Source organism: Hippoglossus hippoglossus, chromosome 6 (genome assembly GCF_009819705.1).
Source record: "Hippoglossus hippoglossus isolate fHipHip1 chromosome 6, fHipHip1.pri, whole genome shotgun sequence".
Classification (NCBI taxonomy): domain Eukaryota; kingdom Metazoa; phylum Chordata; class Actinopteri; order Pleuronectiformes; family Pleuronectidae; genus Hippoglossus; species Hippoglossus hippoglossus.
Genome location: NC_047156.1, coordinates 983,995 through 1,002,213, shown reverse-complemented (window position 1 = coordinate 1,002,213; position 18,219 = coordinate 983,995). Strand labels below are relative to the sequence as shown.

General features: G+C 46.0%; 1 protein-coding gene across 7 annotated transcripts in view; it reads right to left on the bottom strand.

Moving 5' to 3' along the window:
- immp2l (inner mitochondrial membrane peptidase subunit 2) overlaps positions 1 to 18,219 on the bottom strand; it is an 89,795-nt gene that overhangs the window by 59,162 nt on the left and 12,414 nt on the right. For all 7 annotated transcript variants that reach the window (XM_034589323.1, XM_034589324.1, XM_034589319.1 and 4 more), the window contains exon 3: positions 16,440 to 16,543. In XM_034589323.1, coding sequence (XP_034445214.1) covers positions 16,440 to 16,543 — 104 coding nt within the window. The remainder of the gene's footprint in view (positions 1 to 16,439; positions 16,544 to 18,219) is intronic.

Below are 18,219 nucleotides of genomic sequence, written 5' to 3'. Positions count from 1 at the left end.
TACTACTTCAATAACATCACCAGGAAACTGGATCGTGTGACACAAATGAACTCAACAACAACACATGTTCCTGCTGCTCCGACAAACAGGGGAGCAGCCGACACTCGGATGCACTCGTGTTCATAAAGATGAACGATATCTGTCTCGTTAATCTTGTCATTCTCAATATCGGCATCGACCCCGAAGATCCACATCTGGCTCTGAACCAACAGAATGAAGCTGCAGACGCAGAAGAACGACACACGGCTGCTGGAGTGAGGAGACCTGTCTGATGGGACCGCGTGAGACGTGGACAGAGACGTGGACAGAGACGTGGACAGAGACGTGGACAGAGACAGATGCTCTTCAGAGGAGAGAGGCAACAACCAGACATTTCAGATGACGCTGCCAGACAAGCTGAGCTGATTCTAATGACCTTTATTCTGCAGAGTAATGAATGAATATTCCCACAGGGATCAATTTCAGTTTGATCTTAATCAATAGTGACTCATCTTCATTTGTTTGTTAATTACATTTTGTTTTAATAATGTGAATCTGTAGTGTTGTAAAGAAACTGATGAGGTTCTGTTGTGTTTAGTTCTTCGAGGTGATCTCTAGCATTAAGATTCCAGTGCTTTGTCTTTCCTCTGCTCTGAGCTGTGTGGACGTGATAATGGATCTAAAGCACCAGGACTAAAACAACACCAAGAAAAAAGAAAATCATTTCACCTCGAACCTCTCGACCGTCTCGCAGCCCTGAGCGTTTTCTCTCTGCCTGTAACTACTGTTGCCACTGGACAGTTTATGTGTTACTCGTGTAATTAAATCTTTGGATAGTTTCCCGCGGATCAATGGAAAGCACCAGTATAAAACACAGACTTGGAGCTGGACGGCGTCTGTGTGAAGGCCACGGGCGCCGATCGATGGCGGAGAGCAGCTGGTGACTGGTGGCGTCGCTCCAGAGCGTCTGACATCAGAGCGACTCCGTGGCGTGACCTTGGCCTTTTCAATTCGGCAGCGTTTGAGCTCCTGTCATTACGCCGCCAATTACGGCTGTTTCATCGGCAAAGCAGCGTCCCCTCCTCCCTCTCCCTTCGTCCCCTTCACCCCCTGCCGGCTGTCAATCCAGATCCAGCTCGCCGGAGGTAATGACGGCAATTAGCCACTAACAGGAGCCTCTTAGCCACTGTCTGCTGTCACAACCTGCAGCCGAGGACTCTGGGTAAAGTTGCTGCCAAAACTCAGGTGGAGCTCCGAGAACTTTTCCACCGTCACACCATTTATCCACAGACGGACAATTGCCGAAAAAACTATTTTCATCATCTCTAAACAGCCGCTATGTAAATGCAGCAGAGGAGCGTTTTTCTGCCAGAGGGAAGCGTGTGGTTCCGTCGCTTCTCCTCATTCGGCTTCCTGTGCGGGTGGCAGGTCATTACGTGGCTGCTTGTGAGCTGCGGTAACGGGTGGCAGGACACGGCGGTGTGTATTCCTGCGTCTGGTCGCTGCTCTGGCGGTGACAGGCCCTGGGCTCTGCGCTCGCCTGCGAGTCCGTGCTGGCCTCATTAACTGGAGTGTTGCGTGGGGGGGGTGTATCAGCGTCACCACTGTCAGGGTGTGCGGAGGTGGGCTGAGAACGAACTTGGTGCGTCCGCCTCTTTTCCGTCCGAGTCATTAGCGATCGCCTCATCCCCCCCCTCGTGATCAGGAAGCTCTCCATGTGCGGAGCGGCGAGAGGACGCCATCAAGAGATGCACCGTGATGGGTCCTGTGTGCATGCTATGATAATATGATAAACGGGGGTTGGATTGTTATTCATAGAGCTGCGGCTGAGTGGCCTTCCGCTGCTGCTCCAGAGCGTCACGTTCAGCTGGGGCTCATGTTTAAGCATGCCGGAGCTCCCAGGCGACTGATTTATGCCGTTCCTATTTCTGCTGCGATGGGGGGGGGGGGGCGATCTGAGCCGGACAGCAGGGCGTCTCTGAATCTTGATGGTGGAAGCTGCAGCTGCAGATTGCTGTCAAGGCTTCTCTGCGGGAAGCTGAATGCCCGACTTTATGCTTTTTGGCTTCTTCCAATAGAATTCTACTCTATTATTTAGCTGCTTGCCCCCCCACTCCCTGCCCGACTGAACAGGCCTCTTGATTTGGCACTTTCTGTTCCCGTTTCTGTTCTTTTCTTATTTATTTATGGGCAAATAATCAGCACCCGCAGCGTTTAACTTTAACCGAAACAAACTGTGGAAGCTTTGCTCGGGCTCTGGTTTCTCTCCAGTTTCAGACCAGGAGAGATTCAGCCGTCCGCTGGGAGAAGCTTGTGGACGTAATGATCCTCACGTCTGTTTGGAACCACTGTGTTTGGAGTCCTGCTGTGTTTCTCTGGTGTGTTGTATAGGTTTGTGTCTGTGGGAAAGGGAACTCGTCTCCTGCACAGGAAGCTCTGAAGCTTCTGAAACACCTCGTCCAGACTAATGCTGCGTTCCAGTCAACTCGGATGTCGGATTGAAATGATTGAAAAACAACGGCAGGTAAGTGGAGGCCGACAATTCTCACACGCTCTGACAGCTGTTGACCAATCACAACAGAGTGGACCAGCTGACCAATCAGAGCAGACTGGGTTTTATCTAGGGGAGGGTCTTAAAGAGACAGGAGCTAATCCAAGTGTCTGAGACAGAGGCTGAAAAGAGGAGCTGCAGCGATGGACGGTCTGAGTGATTCTGAACGTTAGAGCATGAAATCATTTCACAGTCATAACACTGATTAACATGATCATGAATTAGCAGAATATGTCTTATTTTCAACCCTTTCAAACCAACATTTGATTCGCCAGAAAACTGGTAAAAGTTGATTCGGACACTAAACAGAATCAGTTTCCACAGACTCAAACCGACGAGCAGCCGAAGGAGGAAAAAGAACCAGAATCTCTCCGACCTCCAACTCCACAACTGGAAATTCACACCCACGCCTACAGGTGAGCAGGGAAGCTAACTTGCCACTCAATTTCCCCCCCGGAGAAATCACACCAATTGCCATTTGGAGAATGAATTCAGTGACCTATGGTAATTTTCAGATTCATTTGCTCTGCGCTGGCTGTGCTTGAACTAGGAATGAGAGCCGCTCTCTCGTCCCTTCACTCACCCAAAATTCAGTTTGGAAAATTATCTTCAATTTTCCCCCCCAAAAAAAGTAAAAAAGGAGCTAATGACCAAATGTTCCTGTTTGAAACATGATAATTAAGATCAAACATTTGATCAGAATCCAAATCGAGCAGCACAGAGTCCGGAGAGGAGATCAGACCGTGGCCTTTTCCTAAAGAGCCTGGAGCAGCTTTCTAATCTGGCAGCATCTCCTCCTCTGTCCAAGGTCAACACTGCAATAGACTGAGCTCACAGAAAACCAGTGTCAGCTGCAAGAAGCACTTCTCATGTCTCACTGATATAACACCAGGGCTGAGAGGCTGAGAGGTTTGGTTTCCATGAGAGATCAGGACCAGGGACCAGCCTGTGTCCGTCCATCTGTCCGTCAAAAGTTTTCCAGTTTGGGAGTTGACACATGTTGATTGATGTGACTATTAAAAGTAATATTACACCATAAGACAGTTCGATTAGAGGAGGCTGGGTCAGGGTGAGTCCACCTCAGTTTCAAATACTATGTCCTGAGGCGCTGCTGCATGTCAAGGCTGGATTAACCCACCAGGGGGCCCCGCAGCAAAAATCTATTAAAAAGGCACATTTGGCTCCTCATGAAAACTAAGGCTAACAGTAAAATAATCTCCCCCCCTCCCCCAACCTCCTTCTAATGATGTAAACTATGACCTCGCCCAGCGATGACTGAATATAAAACTGTAATAAAGGAGTAATCAACCCTAACTGGGGGGGGGGGCAGCCATCATCATTCCTCACACATCTGCAGCTCTGCCACATTTCTTCAGTCCCGTTGCCGATATGCTAGTTCCACGGCAATAATGGAGTCACAGCGAGATGTGAGGCAGGTAAACAGCCGGCGTGTTGACAGCAGCACTGTGTCGACAGGCTTTTATCAAGAGGAAGCATCGCTGAGAGGAGAAGACGAGGAGAAGACGAGGAGAAGACGAGGAGAAGACGAGGCTGGACCGTCTCGGTGAGACGCTCTGTCAAAACAACGGCTCCTGATGACGCCGCCAACTTCTCACAACTGACACTTTTCTTCTGAATTAAAAAAAGAGAAAACACTCGTCTCCCGTTTTTACTAAACAAGAAAACATCCCACAGCTAATGAAGGGGGGGGGGGGAACGTTTGATGACATCTGGGAGGATGAGGAGAAAACTGACTGGTTTCTATGAGGGTGGGCACACACACTCGCCCAAACACATTAAAGACACACACACCACAACACATCCACAGACTGATACAAACAAATCTCACAAATACATATTTTGTACGTGTGTGTGTGTGTGTGTGTGTGTGTGTGTGTGTGTGTGTGTGTGTGTGTGTGTGTGTCTCAGGAGAGCGGGAGTCGTGCTGTAGTTTGTCGGGGGCGGCGCGGTGCTGCAGTGGGTGACGCAGTCGTCCCACAGCAACAAGGTTCAGTGTTAGAACCTGCAGACATGGTGGTTCTGTGTGGCTGAAGCCCGCCTCTTGTTCTACAGGGAACTTGTTTCACATGAAGGATTCAGATTGTTGACTAACAAGAGGAAGTCCTCGTCTTCATGGACCTGTTTCAGTCACTGTTTGATATTTGTTCCATCGTCCGTAACTCGTCAGAATTCAGCTGAACTGACGAGTATAGTGTAAATATGAGCACAGAGGGCAGGAGAGAAGATACAAGACTGAAACCACAGGGTCATGGATATGCTAACCAACATACTGAGTTCACACAACTGTTTTAAACTACAGGACGTCATCAACATTGACCAAACATGGTCCAGACATGTACTGGTTTGACCGGTGCTGCTTTAAGAGCTGCACTGAAGTCCACACATGTTCCTCACATGTTCCACACATGTTCCACACATGTTCCTGACATGTTCCTGACATGTTCTGTCTGTGAGAACAAAGTGTCAGAGTGACGTGTTGATGAGGTTTCTAACACGTGACGGACGTGAAACTGGAAGAACACAAACATCTCAGGATGAAGAAGAGGAGCCGTACACGTAGAAGACGAAGACGTCCACTTGGAAACACAAGGACATTCCAGATCTTTTGGTGCTGAGGGCCGACGCCGGTGTGGATGAGCTGTAAACAACAACACTGATCTTTCCACAGTAGAGTTTATACGTCATGTCCGGCCTCCTGCTGCTCTACAGGCTCCGCCCCTGCTGCTCTACAGGCTCCGCCCCTGCTGCTCTACAGGCTCCGCCCCTGCTGCTCTACAGGCTCCGCCCCTCGTCTGAATGTTCCCAAAACAAACCAAGTCCTGTTTAACGACTGAGCGACGAAGGAATGAAACTGTAAACACAACATATCATTGTTTGTGTCTTTTTCACACATCCAGAAACAACCCGATCGATCATTTGGAGTCGAGTTTCTGGACCAATGGTGAATCTGAGCTGTTGTTTCTCTGGTCTCCACAAACCCCTGAGGGACAGATCTGATCTTCAGCTGCTCCAGGCTCCACTTCACAGAGACGTGTGTCATGTGTCGACTAAACGTTAACAAAGGAAACTGAGCAGAGAATAAAGAGAGGGAGGGGAAGCTAGAGCCGAGAAGCAGAGAGCGGGCTGCTGTCATAGTAACAGTACAGTAGAGGGGGTTTCAGACATTGACATCAAACCTTCTGAGGAATGAAAAACTCCGGCTGTGTTTTTATAAAAATCAGACAGTAACGTTACCAACTGCAAGACAAAAGATTTCAGAGAACTAATAAATGAAGAACGTTGATTTAATTTAGTTTTGCAGGGAAACATTTGGAGAGTAGCGTGTGTAACATCCACACGTTACTGTATTTTGTAACATCTGATTTCATTTTAGAAACGTTCCGTGTGTTTTCTTTCCTTTGGCCTCCGATGAAGAATAAACCTGCGTAACGAGTGTGAAGTGTCCTGAGCTGAATGAGACACTCTGCTGTGTCCACATGCAAAAAGTTGGCTGGTGCTGATTTATGTCCGTTCAGGTTAATACAACAATCTGCATCTAACACGACATCTTTATATGAGGTTTCTCTCTGCAGCACCAGCTCTCCTGAGGCGACTCTGCTGGACCAGGAACTATTCTACAGTTTGGGATTCATTCTGATGCCATTCAGGCCCAGGACGTCGTGTTTCAGTGTCCTGACCTTCAGTCTCATCTAATAAAAGAGATCAAATTACAAATAAACGGTTATTGGTGACATCAAGTTCTCATATTCAGCTCCATTAAATCTAATAACTCCAAAGGCTAAACACTCTCATCAAACTCTCTAAATTAGCTTGTGTAGAAATTGAAAATTTGATTTTGCGGTTTAACGAGCAGCCATTTTGGAGCCGAGAGCCGCAGGCGGAGAAGCAAAGTCACAAAGTGCTGACACATCTTTGGGTTTTTGTGGGATTTCATGGAAACAACCAATAAAAAATAAGACAGTTGAGCACATTCCTCCATAAAGACTCAACTTATGAAACCACATTTAAATCCACCAAATCCCTCACAGAAATATCAGTCCTCTAAATAGAAGATTGATAAATTATTCTCTGAGAAATCAACAAAAATATTGAAAAACATTTTATCTGACAAGGCTGAAGAAAAAGATAAGTTTCTTTCCTGGTTGTCTTCAAAACGTAAATCTGCTCAGGAGCTTCTCAAACAAACCAGTCGACAGACAGAAGTCGACACGGTCACATGGACACAACATTCTGAGATTAAACAGATTCAAACAATAATCGGAATAAGAATCATTTTCTGATTACGTTAACCTGAATAAGATCATACTCAGAATAATCAATAATCAAATCAAGACTAATCCGACCTGAGTTACAGAAAATTAAACCTCAAAACATACTTTAGCTTGATTGTGTTTACTTATGTTTCTTTTGTCCTTTTCATTTGCCATTAGTTTTAAATGATGTTTTATTTGTTTAGATTTTGCATCTTATCACTGTCTTTGATTTGAAGTGACATTGTATTATTCAGCTTTCTTGGATGTTACTCTTATGTTTGTATTGTGCATTAAACTATTTCAGGTCCGGTTTACAGACTTTGCTCTGTAACATATATATAACAATATAACACCATCATTTAAATAATGTCTTATTCAGAATAAGGTCAATATTATCAAGATTATTAGTGTCCATGTAAATCTCAGTAACTTCCAGGTCTGAGACCAGGTCTGTGTTTTAGTGTGAAATGGTTCGAATCATCGAAAGAGAAGAAAACGCTGCAGATGAAATGTTCCTCATTCCCATCTTCACTTTGTAGCTCAGGCGTGAAAACAACACTCAGTGGTTTCACTGCAGCGTTTAGTCATTCAGCGACAGGTTCGGAGCAAAGCTTCCAATTAGCAGGAGCTGATGAGAAACAGGAGGGAACCCCCGAAACAGGAGAACATCACAAAGAGCCTGCAACTCGTTTCCTGCTCTTTGTTTGGAGCGGAGACGTTTAGTGTTGATTAACACTTTTCTAATTCTTGATGGTAAAACATCAAATCGAATCTAAGTTTTGCACATTTGCAGAGTTTCTGAAACAGAACATGATTTAGTAAAAGACACAGACTCTTTGTCCTTGATGTTTGTTCCTGGGAAGATTTTCTCTTTTGTCTCATGATTCATATGAGAAACAGTCTCAAGGAATCAGTCCGTCTCATATTCTGCCAAACATCTGTCCATCCACTGTCCACATCTGTGTGACATGGTTACATGTGATGTTTTACATGTGAGCTCCGTGTCATCAGTGGTGGTTTGTTAGAAAATCAGCAATGTAGTCAATTTATTGAACTGAATTCCCTCAGATTCATTTTCAGATCTGTAAAATCCAAAGCAGAATAAAGTTGCTCAAATTAGAATAAAGAACATTTCAGAACATGTGGGTACTCATTTATAAAACAGTGCGTGGGATTCATACTAAAAGTGTACGTGAGCACAAATCTCTACTTGTACAGGACCCGGTTGCTTCTGTGTTACTTTCTTGGTAACTTTATTTTGAAAGAGGCAGTTTAAAGGAGGTTATTTGACTTTATGTCAAACTGTCAAACAGCCGACCGACTCTGCCTCCGTCTGAATTTCAGTTAAACACACAAACTGCCGTCAGTCGATAAAGATGAACGTTTCTCAGGCTGCGCAGCTTCAGCCCCTGACACTAAACCCCGTATTGACCGGGGTGTGGTCTTCACTAAGGTCCTCAGAGGCCTCAGAGCTGTCGGCACGCAGCCTCCCACTGATATCTCCCCTCTGAGCCGGACAGCGGGAGTTAGGAGGCGAGTCGCCGCTTAAACGATGAAATACGATGCGCAGCCTGAGGCTCGTCACCCCCCCAACAAACGCCCCCTCACAACAAAGCCCTCCACTCCCTCAACAGCTCAGCTTTAAACATGACAAATGACAAAGGCACAGCAAGGGCAGCTCTGTGGTTACATCAGGACCCCGAGTATCAGACGAGGAATTATCCCGCTAATCCCCGAGCGAACGCCACGCGCGGGCCTCAGACAGCTGTGCATTCCACCGACGCTGTAAAAGTTTAATGCAGCGTCTGACTGGGATAACCCACAGTTTGAGAACTTCTGGCATCAAACATTCGAGTCAGGCCGCCTGCGGAGCCGGCTATAAGGAGTAATAATCCACGTGAAGCCGATCAGGACTCGTCATGTTGAATCTCGCAGCCGTCGCCTGTAAGCTTCTTTCTTCTCGTTCGACTCTCAGCGCGAGACGCCACTTCCACGCTCTCCGTGTGTTCTGTGCCAGTTCTGTCAATCATGACGCCGCATCCAGACAACCTGGCTTCCTCTTTGCCTCTTCCTCTCCCTCCCTCTCCCTCCTTCTCCTCCCCTCTCCATCTGTGGTTGCCAAGGTAACAGGTGGATGCTGCACCATCAGTCATCTCTGCCTCTCATGATGGCTCTCAGCAGTTTCCTGCGGCTCAAACACAGGCCACCCAGTCGTCGCTGTGTAAAACGTCAGAGGCTGAGCTTTCCACAGCAGATGGATGAGGAGGAAGAGGAGGAAGCAGCTTTAACGCTGAAGAGCATCACTGTCGCAGCTGTTCGGGGAGGACGTGGAGGCCGTTATGTTTCCCAGCAGAACGACGATGGCACATTCATTCACCTCTAAACTTACATTATCCATCAAATCATCCAATAAATCAGTCTGTGAAAAAGTCTCACTGTTGTTTGTGAAGCGACAGCCTGTAATTGGTTACTCGTCAAACGTTTGCGGGGGTGCATCCTCCACAGGGCCGAACCTACGGCACCGTGTGCGTCTCCGCTCCATGTCCCCCGGGACATCGGCGTCCTCCAGGCGTCTTGATTCTCATCCATCAGCCTCAGGTGTGACCAGCATCACTAACGTCTCTCATTTGAAAACCAAAGATTTCCTGTTGGGGAGCCGTTGGTTTCCATCTGTTGACTTTGACGTGAAGCAGTTTGGGATATTTTGGCTTCATTTTTGTACAGTGGGAGGAAGTGGAGACATGTCGTCAGTCATTGGTTCCAACTATAGATTGTAAATAAAGAAAAGTGAAGCCAAAGCATCTCTATCGCCCCCTGGTGGCTGGCTGCATAAACCTCCTCCATGTTAGCAGATGGGACATGGACCGAACAAAAACAAATCAAAGTAGACGTTAAATAAATGTTTTTCAAAGATGTTTCTGTCATTTCAGCTCGTTCTTATCTCACTGATGTTTGTTCAAGTGTTTCTGATCAGTTTGGTTTGAATCAGTTGTTTGATGATATAAAACCAGGCTGAGACGTGATGATTGACAGCTGAGACGTGATGATTGACAGCTGAGACTGACTCCTGATTGGTGGAGAGGGAATCAGGAAACTGTTTCTTCAGACTCTGAATCTTCTTCAGGAGGAAGTTGGAGGGAAACGCTGTAAAAATCTAAGCTCATAAGCTGATTGGTAAAAGAGCTGAAATATTAACTCCACTATACTCAAGGTTTATGTCGTCTTAATTTGTCATCATTACCTTGAAAATGAAACGCTGAGTCGTGATTTAATGGAGCGGTGAGATGCAGTATATTGTATTGCAGTAAATTTACTCCTCTATAAAACCATGTATTGATTTAGCTGTAAAACTACACTGAAAACCCCAGTTCTTGGTTATATAACTCAGAGATATAAAAAGAAAATCCTCTGTTAATTCTTCATGATCGCCGCTGGTCAGACGGCGTGACGGCAAAATGAAAGTAAACATCAATCTGGAGGAAACAGTTATTATTAAGAGTTTAGGAGCAGGGTTCTTGCTGAGTCTTCAGTGGGTTTAAATCCCAGCGCTGGCTTTTAATGCTGCACCACCGCACGGCCGATTAACATAACCGTGTTAAACCAGTGGTGACACCGAGCCTGCTGGGAGCGCGGGGGCCACAGGAAAGCCTCCCGGCAGCAGAAGACTTAGCCTGGATCAAAGCTCGTTTCCAACGCGGGGTTAAAGGGAGGACGAGCAGCTGTGGCTTCCAGCGCAGCTCCACATGTCCCAGTTAAAGCTGTTTACACATTCAGATTCACTGATGCTGTCGGGTTTAATGTTTCCTCTCCACGTGGGGAGAATGAGTGAGGAGCAACAGTTCTCTGCTGCAGGAAGCAGCAGGACGAGGGTAAAGTCTTTAAACCGACCGGAGGTCTTTACACATCAACTCCACATTCTTCCTCCAAAGCGGTCGCACGTTTCTAAATAAACATGTTGTGTAAATCCGGTTTAGACACTGACTCCGAGGCGTTTCTGATTGTTTGAGGTGTTCAAGATTAACTGGATCAGAGGAATTATTACAAAGTCATCGGGATAATTTGTCAGCTCCTTGATCAGAAGATGAAATTCTCCTTGTTCCTGACGACTTGGACGGAACCGATGTTTTTCAAGAAGTGAGAGGAAACAAAATCCTCCTCATTGCTCCATTTAATCTCCAACTGTGAATTTTAGAAACAAACAGAATAATTAAACGCATCTGACTCAATGTGCTCGGTCGGACAGATTAGAAAAACACACACGAAAAACACAGACTTCAAAGACCTTGAGTCACCATGGAGATGACAGATCTGTTACACGTGATGCATGTCGTGCACGTCGATGTGAGCGAGGGTCTAAAAAGCTCCCGCTTCAAACCTCGTCTCTGGAGAAGCTAACGAGTCTCACAGCAGGAACACTTGGTGAGCGACTTGAATCCTGCTCACGAGGGTAATTACAGTAACTGCTCGAGTCCGAGATGAGTCCTGGACTCAAGTATTACAACACTGACATGTGCATCACTGCTTTTTATTCTAATAAAACACCTCATTAAAGGTAAGTATCAGCAGCATCTCACTCCATGATCTAATGTAACAGCACCAGTAAAGAGCTAACGAGCAGCCTGAGGGAAACGCTGAATCCGACACTGTGAACCTGAGAGTTTGTTGTGGAGCTGATTGTGTTCTTGTTATTCCGTCCACCCCCACACTCCACAACCAGTCGCCTTCATCACAGTGAGAGACAGAAGAAAGGCCATGAAATGAAAGGATGTGTGTATTTATGTCATATGATAGGAAGCTGCTCCCTGATTGGTTCCTTCTCCCTCCACCTGCTGCCTCTGAGTGTGTCGCTCCCTCTGGCTTTAACGTGCAGCCTTCACCGTGCCCTCATTATGTCAACCCACTGGCGGCGATGGGAGGGAGCGACGTGCTGCCGCTAAACGGATGCACGAGGAAATCGTACACGTGGAAGTAACTCCCGGCTCGCTCGGGAGCAGCAGACTGTCGGCTTTGATGTTGGTGCGAGGCAGAGGAAGGAGGCGAATCCCCGAAAGAGGAGCAACACCCATGGAGGGCGGACAACGCCAACACATCCTGCTCAACTGCACACATCAGGAGGAGAGGAAATAAACCAGTTGGTCTTCTTCAACAATCTATTATCTTTATAACTGATGATGGGAAACAGGGTTTGTTCTAAATTCACCTGATTAACCAGTATGTTTTATCATCAGGGTCTTAAATCCACTGTAAGGCTCCTTGAGAACAAACGATGGTGGACGAGGTCGTGATTCTCCTTCAGAAAGAGGCAAAGCTTTGTTGAACTAGGAGCGACTCTGCTCCCCACAACCTCCTGTGGTGCTGCTTCATTCGTCTGGAAGCTTCAGGTACGAGCCGAGGGCTCCGTTTATTTCCAGATACGTATCTATCGTTAAGCATACATTCGCCCCAAGTTCCAACTGCTGCGCAGGTATTTCACTAAAAAACTGCAAATGTGAAGCTCATGGTGGCGCTAGAGGCACATTGAGAATCAGTAGGATTCATCTTAAGAGAATCAAATAAAATGTTTTTGTCGTTCCATCAAGTTCTATGTGATAGAATTAGAGAAACCTTTGAGCTGCTGGTGGCGCAGCAGGAAAAGTCTTAAGAGTTCATCCTCTGGGGACGATGCATATCTAAAACAAGTCATGTGACGATCAATCATTTGTCATCATCATTTGCTGCTTCTGATAATTACTGACATACGTGTTGACTCCTCAGTTCCTCTCTGACCTTTCCTCCTGTCCGACGTGCGACAGACCAAAGTGTTTAAAACCAGCAGGTATCATCAAGAGTTAAAATCTTTACAGAGCAAAGTTCATATTTTACTGGGGATCGCACCTGTACGTCTGCCTCACACGGAGGCTACGATTGGTCGAGCTGCTGAACCAGTGTTTTTCCTCTTTAAGACCGAGGCCTCTGTGGGACTATTTAATTAGAGAAGCTTTAATACCAATTCAATGGAAATTAGTTCCAGACCCCCCCCATGAATTCCATGTGTAGTCCTATAGATTAGGGACTCTCAGCCGTCCTCGACCAACTGTGCTCTAACTCTCGTTTGTACGGAGAACTAACAGACGAACGTGTTCACGTAAACACGACTCACAGCTTCTCAGCATGTGGATTCAACGCACGTTTAAGATTCTGCTCTTTATTCCCGCGTCACTGCTACGAGCTGGAACACGAAGGGAAATAAATTCTACATCCAAAGAGGTTTGAGAAAACAACACGAGGAGGTTCTGAGTTCAACGAACCAATGATGTGTTAAAGCTTCATGTGCAGCACACGTACAGATGTGAGCGGCGTGGAGGTCGATGTCTGAGTGATTTTACTGTATCACACCTGATTATTTACTCCATAATTAGCAGTCCACGTGCTCGTGAATCTTTGACAGTAAGACGTTGTGAGCACTTCATCTCCTGCTCCGCTGAACAGGCGTCTGACCGCAAATATCAATATGTGAGCAGCAGCTGAGACGCCACAACTTGTTCCGCTCACTTCCTCGACTCCTCACGACAGCAGATGAAACCATGTGAGAAACAGTGTGATCAGGCTGAGTGAAGGCGTGCCGACAGGACGGGTGGAACGTAATGAAAAGACTCTGACATCTGAAGGTTTATTTCTTATTTGAATGTGTTGAAAATATAACACGATGGACTTTGATTACACTGATGAGCCGTCGCTGTCAGGACTGTGACAAGTCAAAGAAAAGTTATGGAAAGTGTCTGAGAACGACTCATCGGTGAAGTTATGGGACGGTTTATTTCAGAATTGTCCACTGGAGGCTGAAGGAAAGAAACCGAACATTTAAACAAAGTCACATCATTTAACAAACTGAGCCGAATATCTATTTCAACAGGAAGTCTGTTCTTCCAGCTAAATCAAATATAGCTCCATTACCCAGCATGCACTCTGCATCTTGACGCCTCAAACACAGGCCTCATGTATTTTTGGCCTCTCACTTCATCTCCTTGTTATTTCTACACTGTCGTTTTTCCTTCTCTTGTCATTTCCGTGTGTTTTTCATCTCGTTCAGGCTGAGACGTTTCAGAAGCCCTGCGGGGTTTTCATGTTTCCTCACCTGAACAGTTTGTACTTCATTGCCTCTCCTCTTTTTTGTTCTTTGCTTCTCCCCAGTGTCTTCTAGCATTTGTGAAAAATCAACTAAAAACTAAATACATGGTTTTGGCGTCTGTCCTGATCCCTGGAGACGTTTGTGAAGGAGGCGTGTGGGTTCGAGAGAACAAGAGGAAAAACAAAGTGTTTGTAAAGAACTGAACGACACGACGTATTCAAATGAAGCGTCGCAGGGCTGCAGGAGTTTGATCGCTGTCATGACTTCTCCTTTAAGATTCTTAGCTCCTGATTTAGTTCTAAACTTTAAAAACTGTGTCTGCTGTTAGAGATCAGAGGTGAAACACGTGATTCTTTCACATCTGGCTGAGGCACAACATCAGGATGATATTAGTCCAAACAGTGAATCTGATCAGCGAGTGTCCACTTGGCTCAGCCGACGCTCCTGAGTGGAACATAATCAGACCGGTTTCTGGTCAGAGTGAATCATTGTATTTGTTCTGTAGACGATGTGAGGTTCTATGTAACTGTAAGCGTTAGGATTGTTAAAACCCAGCAGCTGTGTCATTTGTATATAAACGTTGTAAATGCACCTTTGTGAGTATTGTGTTTTTGCTTCCTGGTGTCACAGGGTTTCCTGTGTGCTTAGCTGCTAACAGGGAGGATACCGTGTGTGGAGGATGTGTCACAGAGCATTTCTCCAATCCTTCCTTCAAGCAGTGCAACCCCAGGACACAGACGTTACCTGACGTGTATCCAGGCATTGAGAAGTTACACAAAAACATGATGTCACTGAGAAATAAAAACCTGTCACACAGACGAGTTCACATTCAGAGATCAGCTGTTACTTAGTTGCTTCAGTGGATTTTGCCTTTTTACAAAAGGTTCTGTCACCAGAGTGGTTTTCGTCCAGGACCTCTGGGTGAACTTTTCCTTCGGTGCCTCCTCAGGGAGAATCAGACTTGTTAGTGCCTTGCTCGACTCACTGAGCAGAGAGTCAGAGTCAGTCCGAGCTAAAGATGGCAGCCGCCGTTACTGAGCTCCTTGACTCAAAGCAAACACCGATAGGACGATGAGGAGCGGCTCTTCTGAAGGTTTCAGTGGCTGCAGAGTTTTCAATGAATATTCACCGATCCCCCGCTGAGCCAACATGGCTGTCATCACGCCCTTCCACGTAAACATAAACCAAGCAGCAGCGGGGACTCTATTCATCTCGGTGACGCCAATTTATAACCCGCAAGAAACATTTCCTCCCCATGCGAGAGAAAATTATGTTTTGCAGGAATCCGTTCTGAGGCCGCTCAGAGGCAAATGATTCTGTTCACAGCCGAACATAAAATCAATCAGGTTTGTAATGGTCTGCGCTGAGAGCATGACAAACACCCGTGGCAGCGCTCAGCTCTCTGTGCGCCCACTCACAAATACAGGGACACAATCTTTCCCTCAACCGGCCGCCACTGAAAATGAGAGGGGTTCTGTAAATAAGATATTACTCCATGGACTCTATTCCCATGAACAATTTTCCTTTAAAATGACTGCCAATTATAAGCAGGACTCAGCCCCCCCTGCAGCGCTGCAGTATCACATTTGAAATTTAAATCCGAGGCAATATTCTTGGTGGATGATGGATGCGGCTTTATGGGGGATTTTAACTAAATCCCTGCCAATGAGGAGAGTTGATACAGATCTGTTTCACGTGTGGACAACTCCACTATGGGCTGCTTTGGGGAGAAAGCCCCCCCTTCACAGGGCTGCAGGGGGAAGAGGTGGCATTAAGATGGAAGACAAAAGGGAGGAGAGAGGGAGGAGGGGTGAGGTGCACGGAGCTGAAAAGGCCACGAGGTTGACAGGTTGAATCTAAATGTCAAAGTGTTGCAGAGCTCAGATGAACTTTATAGAACCAGTGTCTCCATTTTTCTGTTTTAGCTCCACTGTGCAGCTGTGAGACGCTGCACTGCTGCACCTTCACCATCAGGAAGTGCAGCTCGTCTTCATCAGCCTCAGATCAGGTGGAATCAGGGTTCGGAGACGTTCTCCTGCGCCTCCACGATGAAACTCTCAGAAACATCTGAACCTTTGTCACTCAGCAAATCCCTCAGATGAGACAGACTCATCCTATCAAACACTGTGGTTCCCCCCCCCTCCCGGTGCTTTATGGTCTGTTTGACTCTAAATGATCATAATTTACTAAATGAACATCAGCTGAATTGAAAAAGACTTGAAACTAGAGACTGAGACATGAACTGAAAATGTTTCCTGACGTTATAAAGTGAGAAGTAGAGTCACTTTCTATAGACTTCTATAGAAACTACCAGTGGAGTCGCCCCCTGCTGGTCAGTACACAGAAGACAGGGTTCAGGCTCTTCTACTTGGAATCATAGGAAACGATGAGCAGGTCGTCCAGAGGTCGTCCAGAGGTCGTCCGACATGATTCAGAACGACAGACACACCGGACACCACCAGATAACTGACCTGCCATCATCGCACTGTGTGTTCTCTCATAAAACAGTTTTTCCTGAGTTACTCACAAGACGGAGACGATGTCTCCTCGTTGGACCTCGTAGTTCCTCACGCTCCAGCGGTTCAGGAGGACGACGTCGCAGTCCGAGCCGCTGTCTGGGTTCAGGGACGGCTGAAAAACAAACACACACACACAGTTTACATGAATCTGAACACATTCTCACACACACACACGCCAAACACAGGAGGTGATGAGCAGTGGTGACTCAGCGTAATAGAGCAGAATAAACGGCCTGAATAGAGTTTGGTCAAAAGGTCGACGACTTCCACGACTCTCACGTGTTTCTCTGTTGGACACATACGAACATACGAGCTGAACAAGGACACGCGTGTGCAGCAGCTTCTCGTCCACACTGAACAATACAGCTGTTAAATATCATGGCGACCTGTTATTCTGTATTTAGTGTTAAATTATCACCATCCTTACTATTATGATTCTGTAAATTTGTTAAGAATGTCCCTTATTTATATTTGAATATTTAAGTCACACACACTTTAAACAATAACAGTTATTGTGTTAAATTTCAACGTCCAATTTGCCTCAGCAAGAAAAAGCGTCCGTTCTGGAGTTTAGGAACCAGAATTGTTTTAAAGTATTGATTTAGCACTTTGGTCCATTCAAAGATTTGTAAAATCATTCATGGTCCCAATTTTAATTCCCCTGATGTATTTTGTGCATGTTGATAATGATGAGTTTCATTACTGGAGGTTTCACATCCATTTAGTTTAAGTTATTCAACTTTTAACTCGACTACATTCAGAGTATAAGTTAAAGATAATGAAAATACATTTAATGGAGCTACAACTGAAAGTTTTGCCCTTTTATCCAAATGAAAGTAGTTTTACAAAGAGCTCTGCTGAACAAATGCTGATCACACATTATAAAAAAGGATTTTCTAGATTTCAGAGACGATGAAATATCTGCATTTAAATAAGTTTCCACACATTTTCAGAAGAAAATCCTCAGAAAGCTGTTGGAGAAGGAAAAGTCTCCCGCTGATCAGCTCCTTTCGCTCTCTGTCGTTCTCTCGCTCAGCTTCTAATCGACCTGAAGGTTGTGAATCACGCCGCCTCAGTGACGTCCCTCATGGTCATTACAGCAGAGTCCTGTTATCAAGCCACTGACTTTGTCCCTGAACAGACGGAGTTATAGAATTAAACTCCACGTAACAGAGACAGAGCCTGTAAAGAAAGATGGATGCCGCTTCTCCACTTCCTCCCATTGTACCAAACGGAAGCTAAAATATCTCGGACACAGGCGCCACCATCTTGTTTTTTGGAGTCAGTAGCGATCGCATGGTGCTTGACGTCTCAATCACAAGTCAGTCTCAGCCGTCAGTCATGACGTCTCAGCCCATTTAGTCCACGTGTACTTAGATTGTTTGCTAACATGGAGGAGGCAGGGTTTATGACCTATACTGCAGCCAGCCACCAGGGGGCAATCAAGATGCTTTGGCTTCACTTTTGGGAGCTGTCATGTCGTCCATCTTTATTTACGGTGTAAATTAACTATGAGCAACACGTCTCTTTCAATGTTTGGGATGTTTAAATGTCATTTTGACTAAATTCACTTTCACTATGTTCAACTCTGAGCTCCCAACAACCACGAGTCCTCCATGACAGCTTTATTATGCTGGTCTACCCCCCCCCCCCCCAGCACTTCTTCCCCCACCCAACAGCATCATTATTCTCAGAACTTGGACGGTGTCACTGTCGGAGGATCCACGTGATGAGGCCCTGACGAGCAACACGACAACACAGTGACTGTTTCATTAAACAGGATGTGCA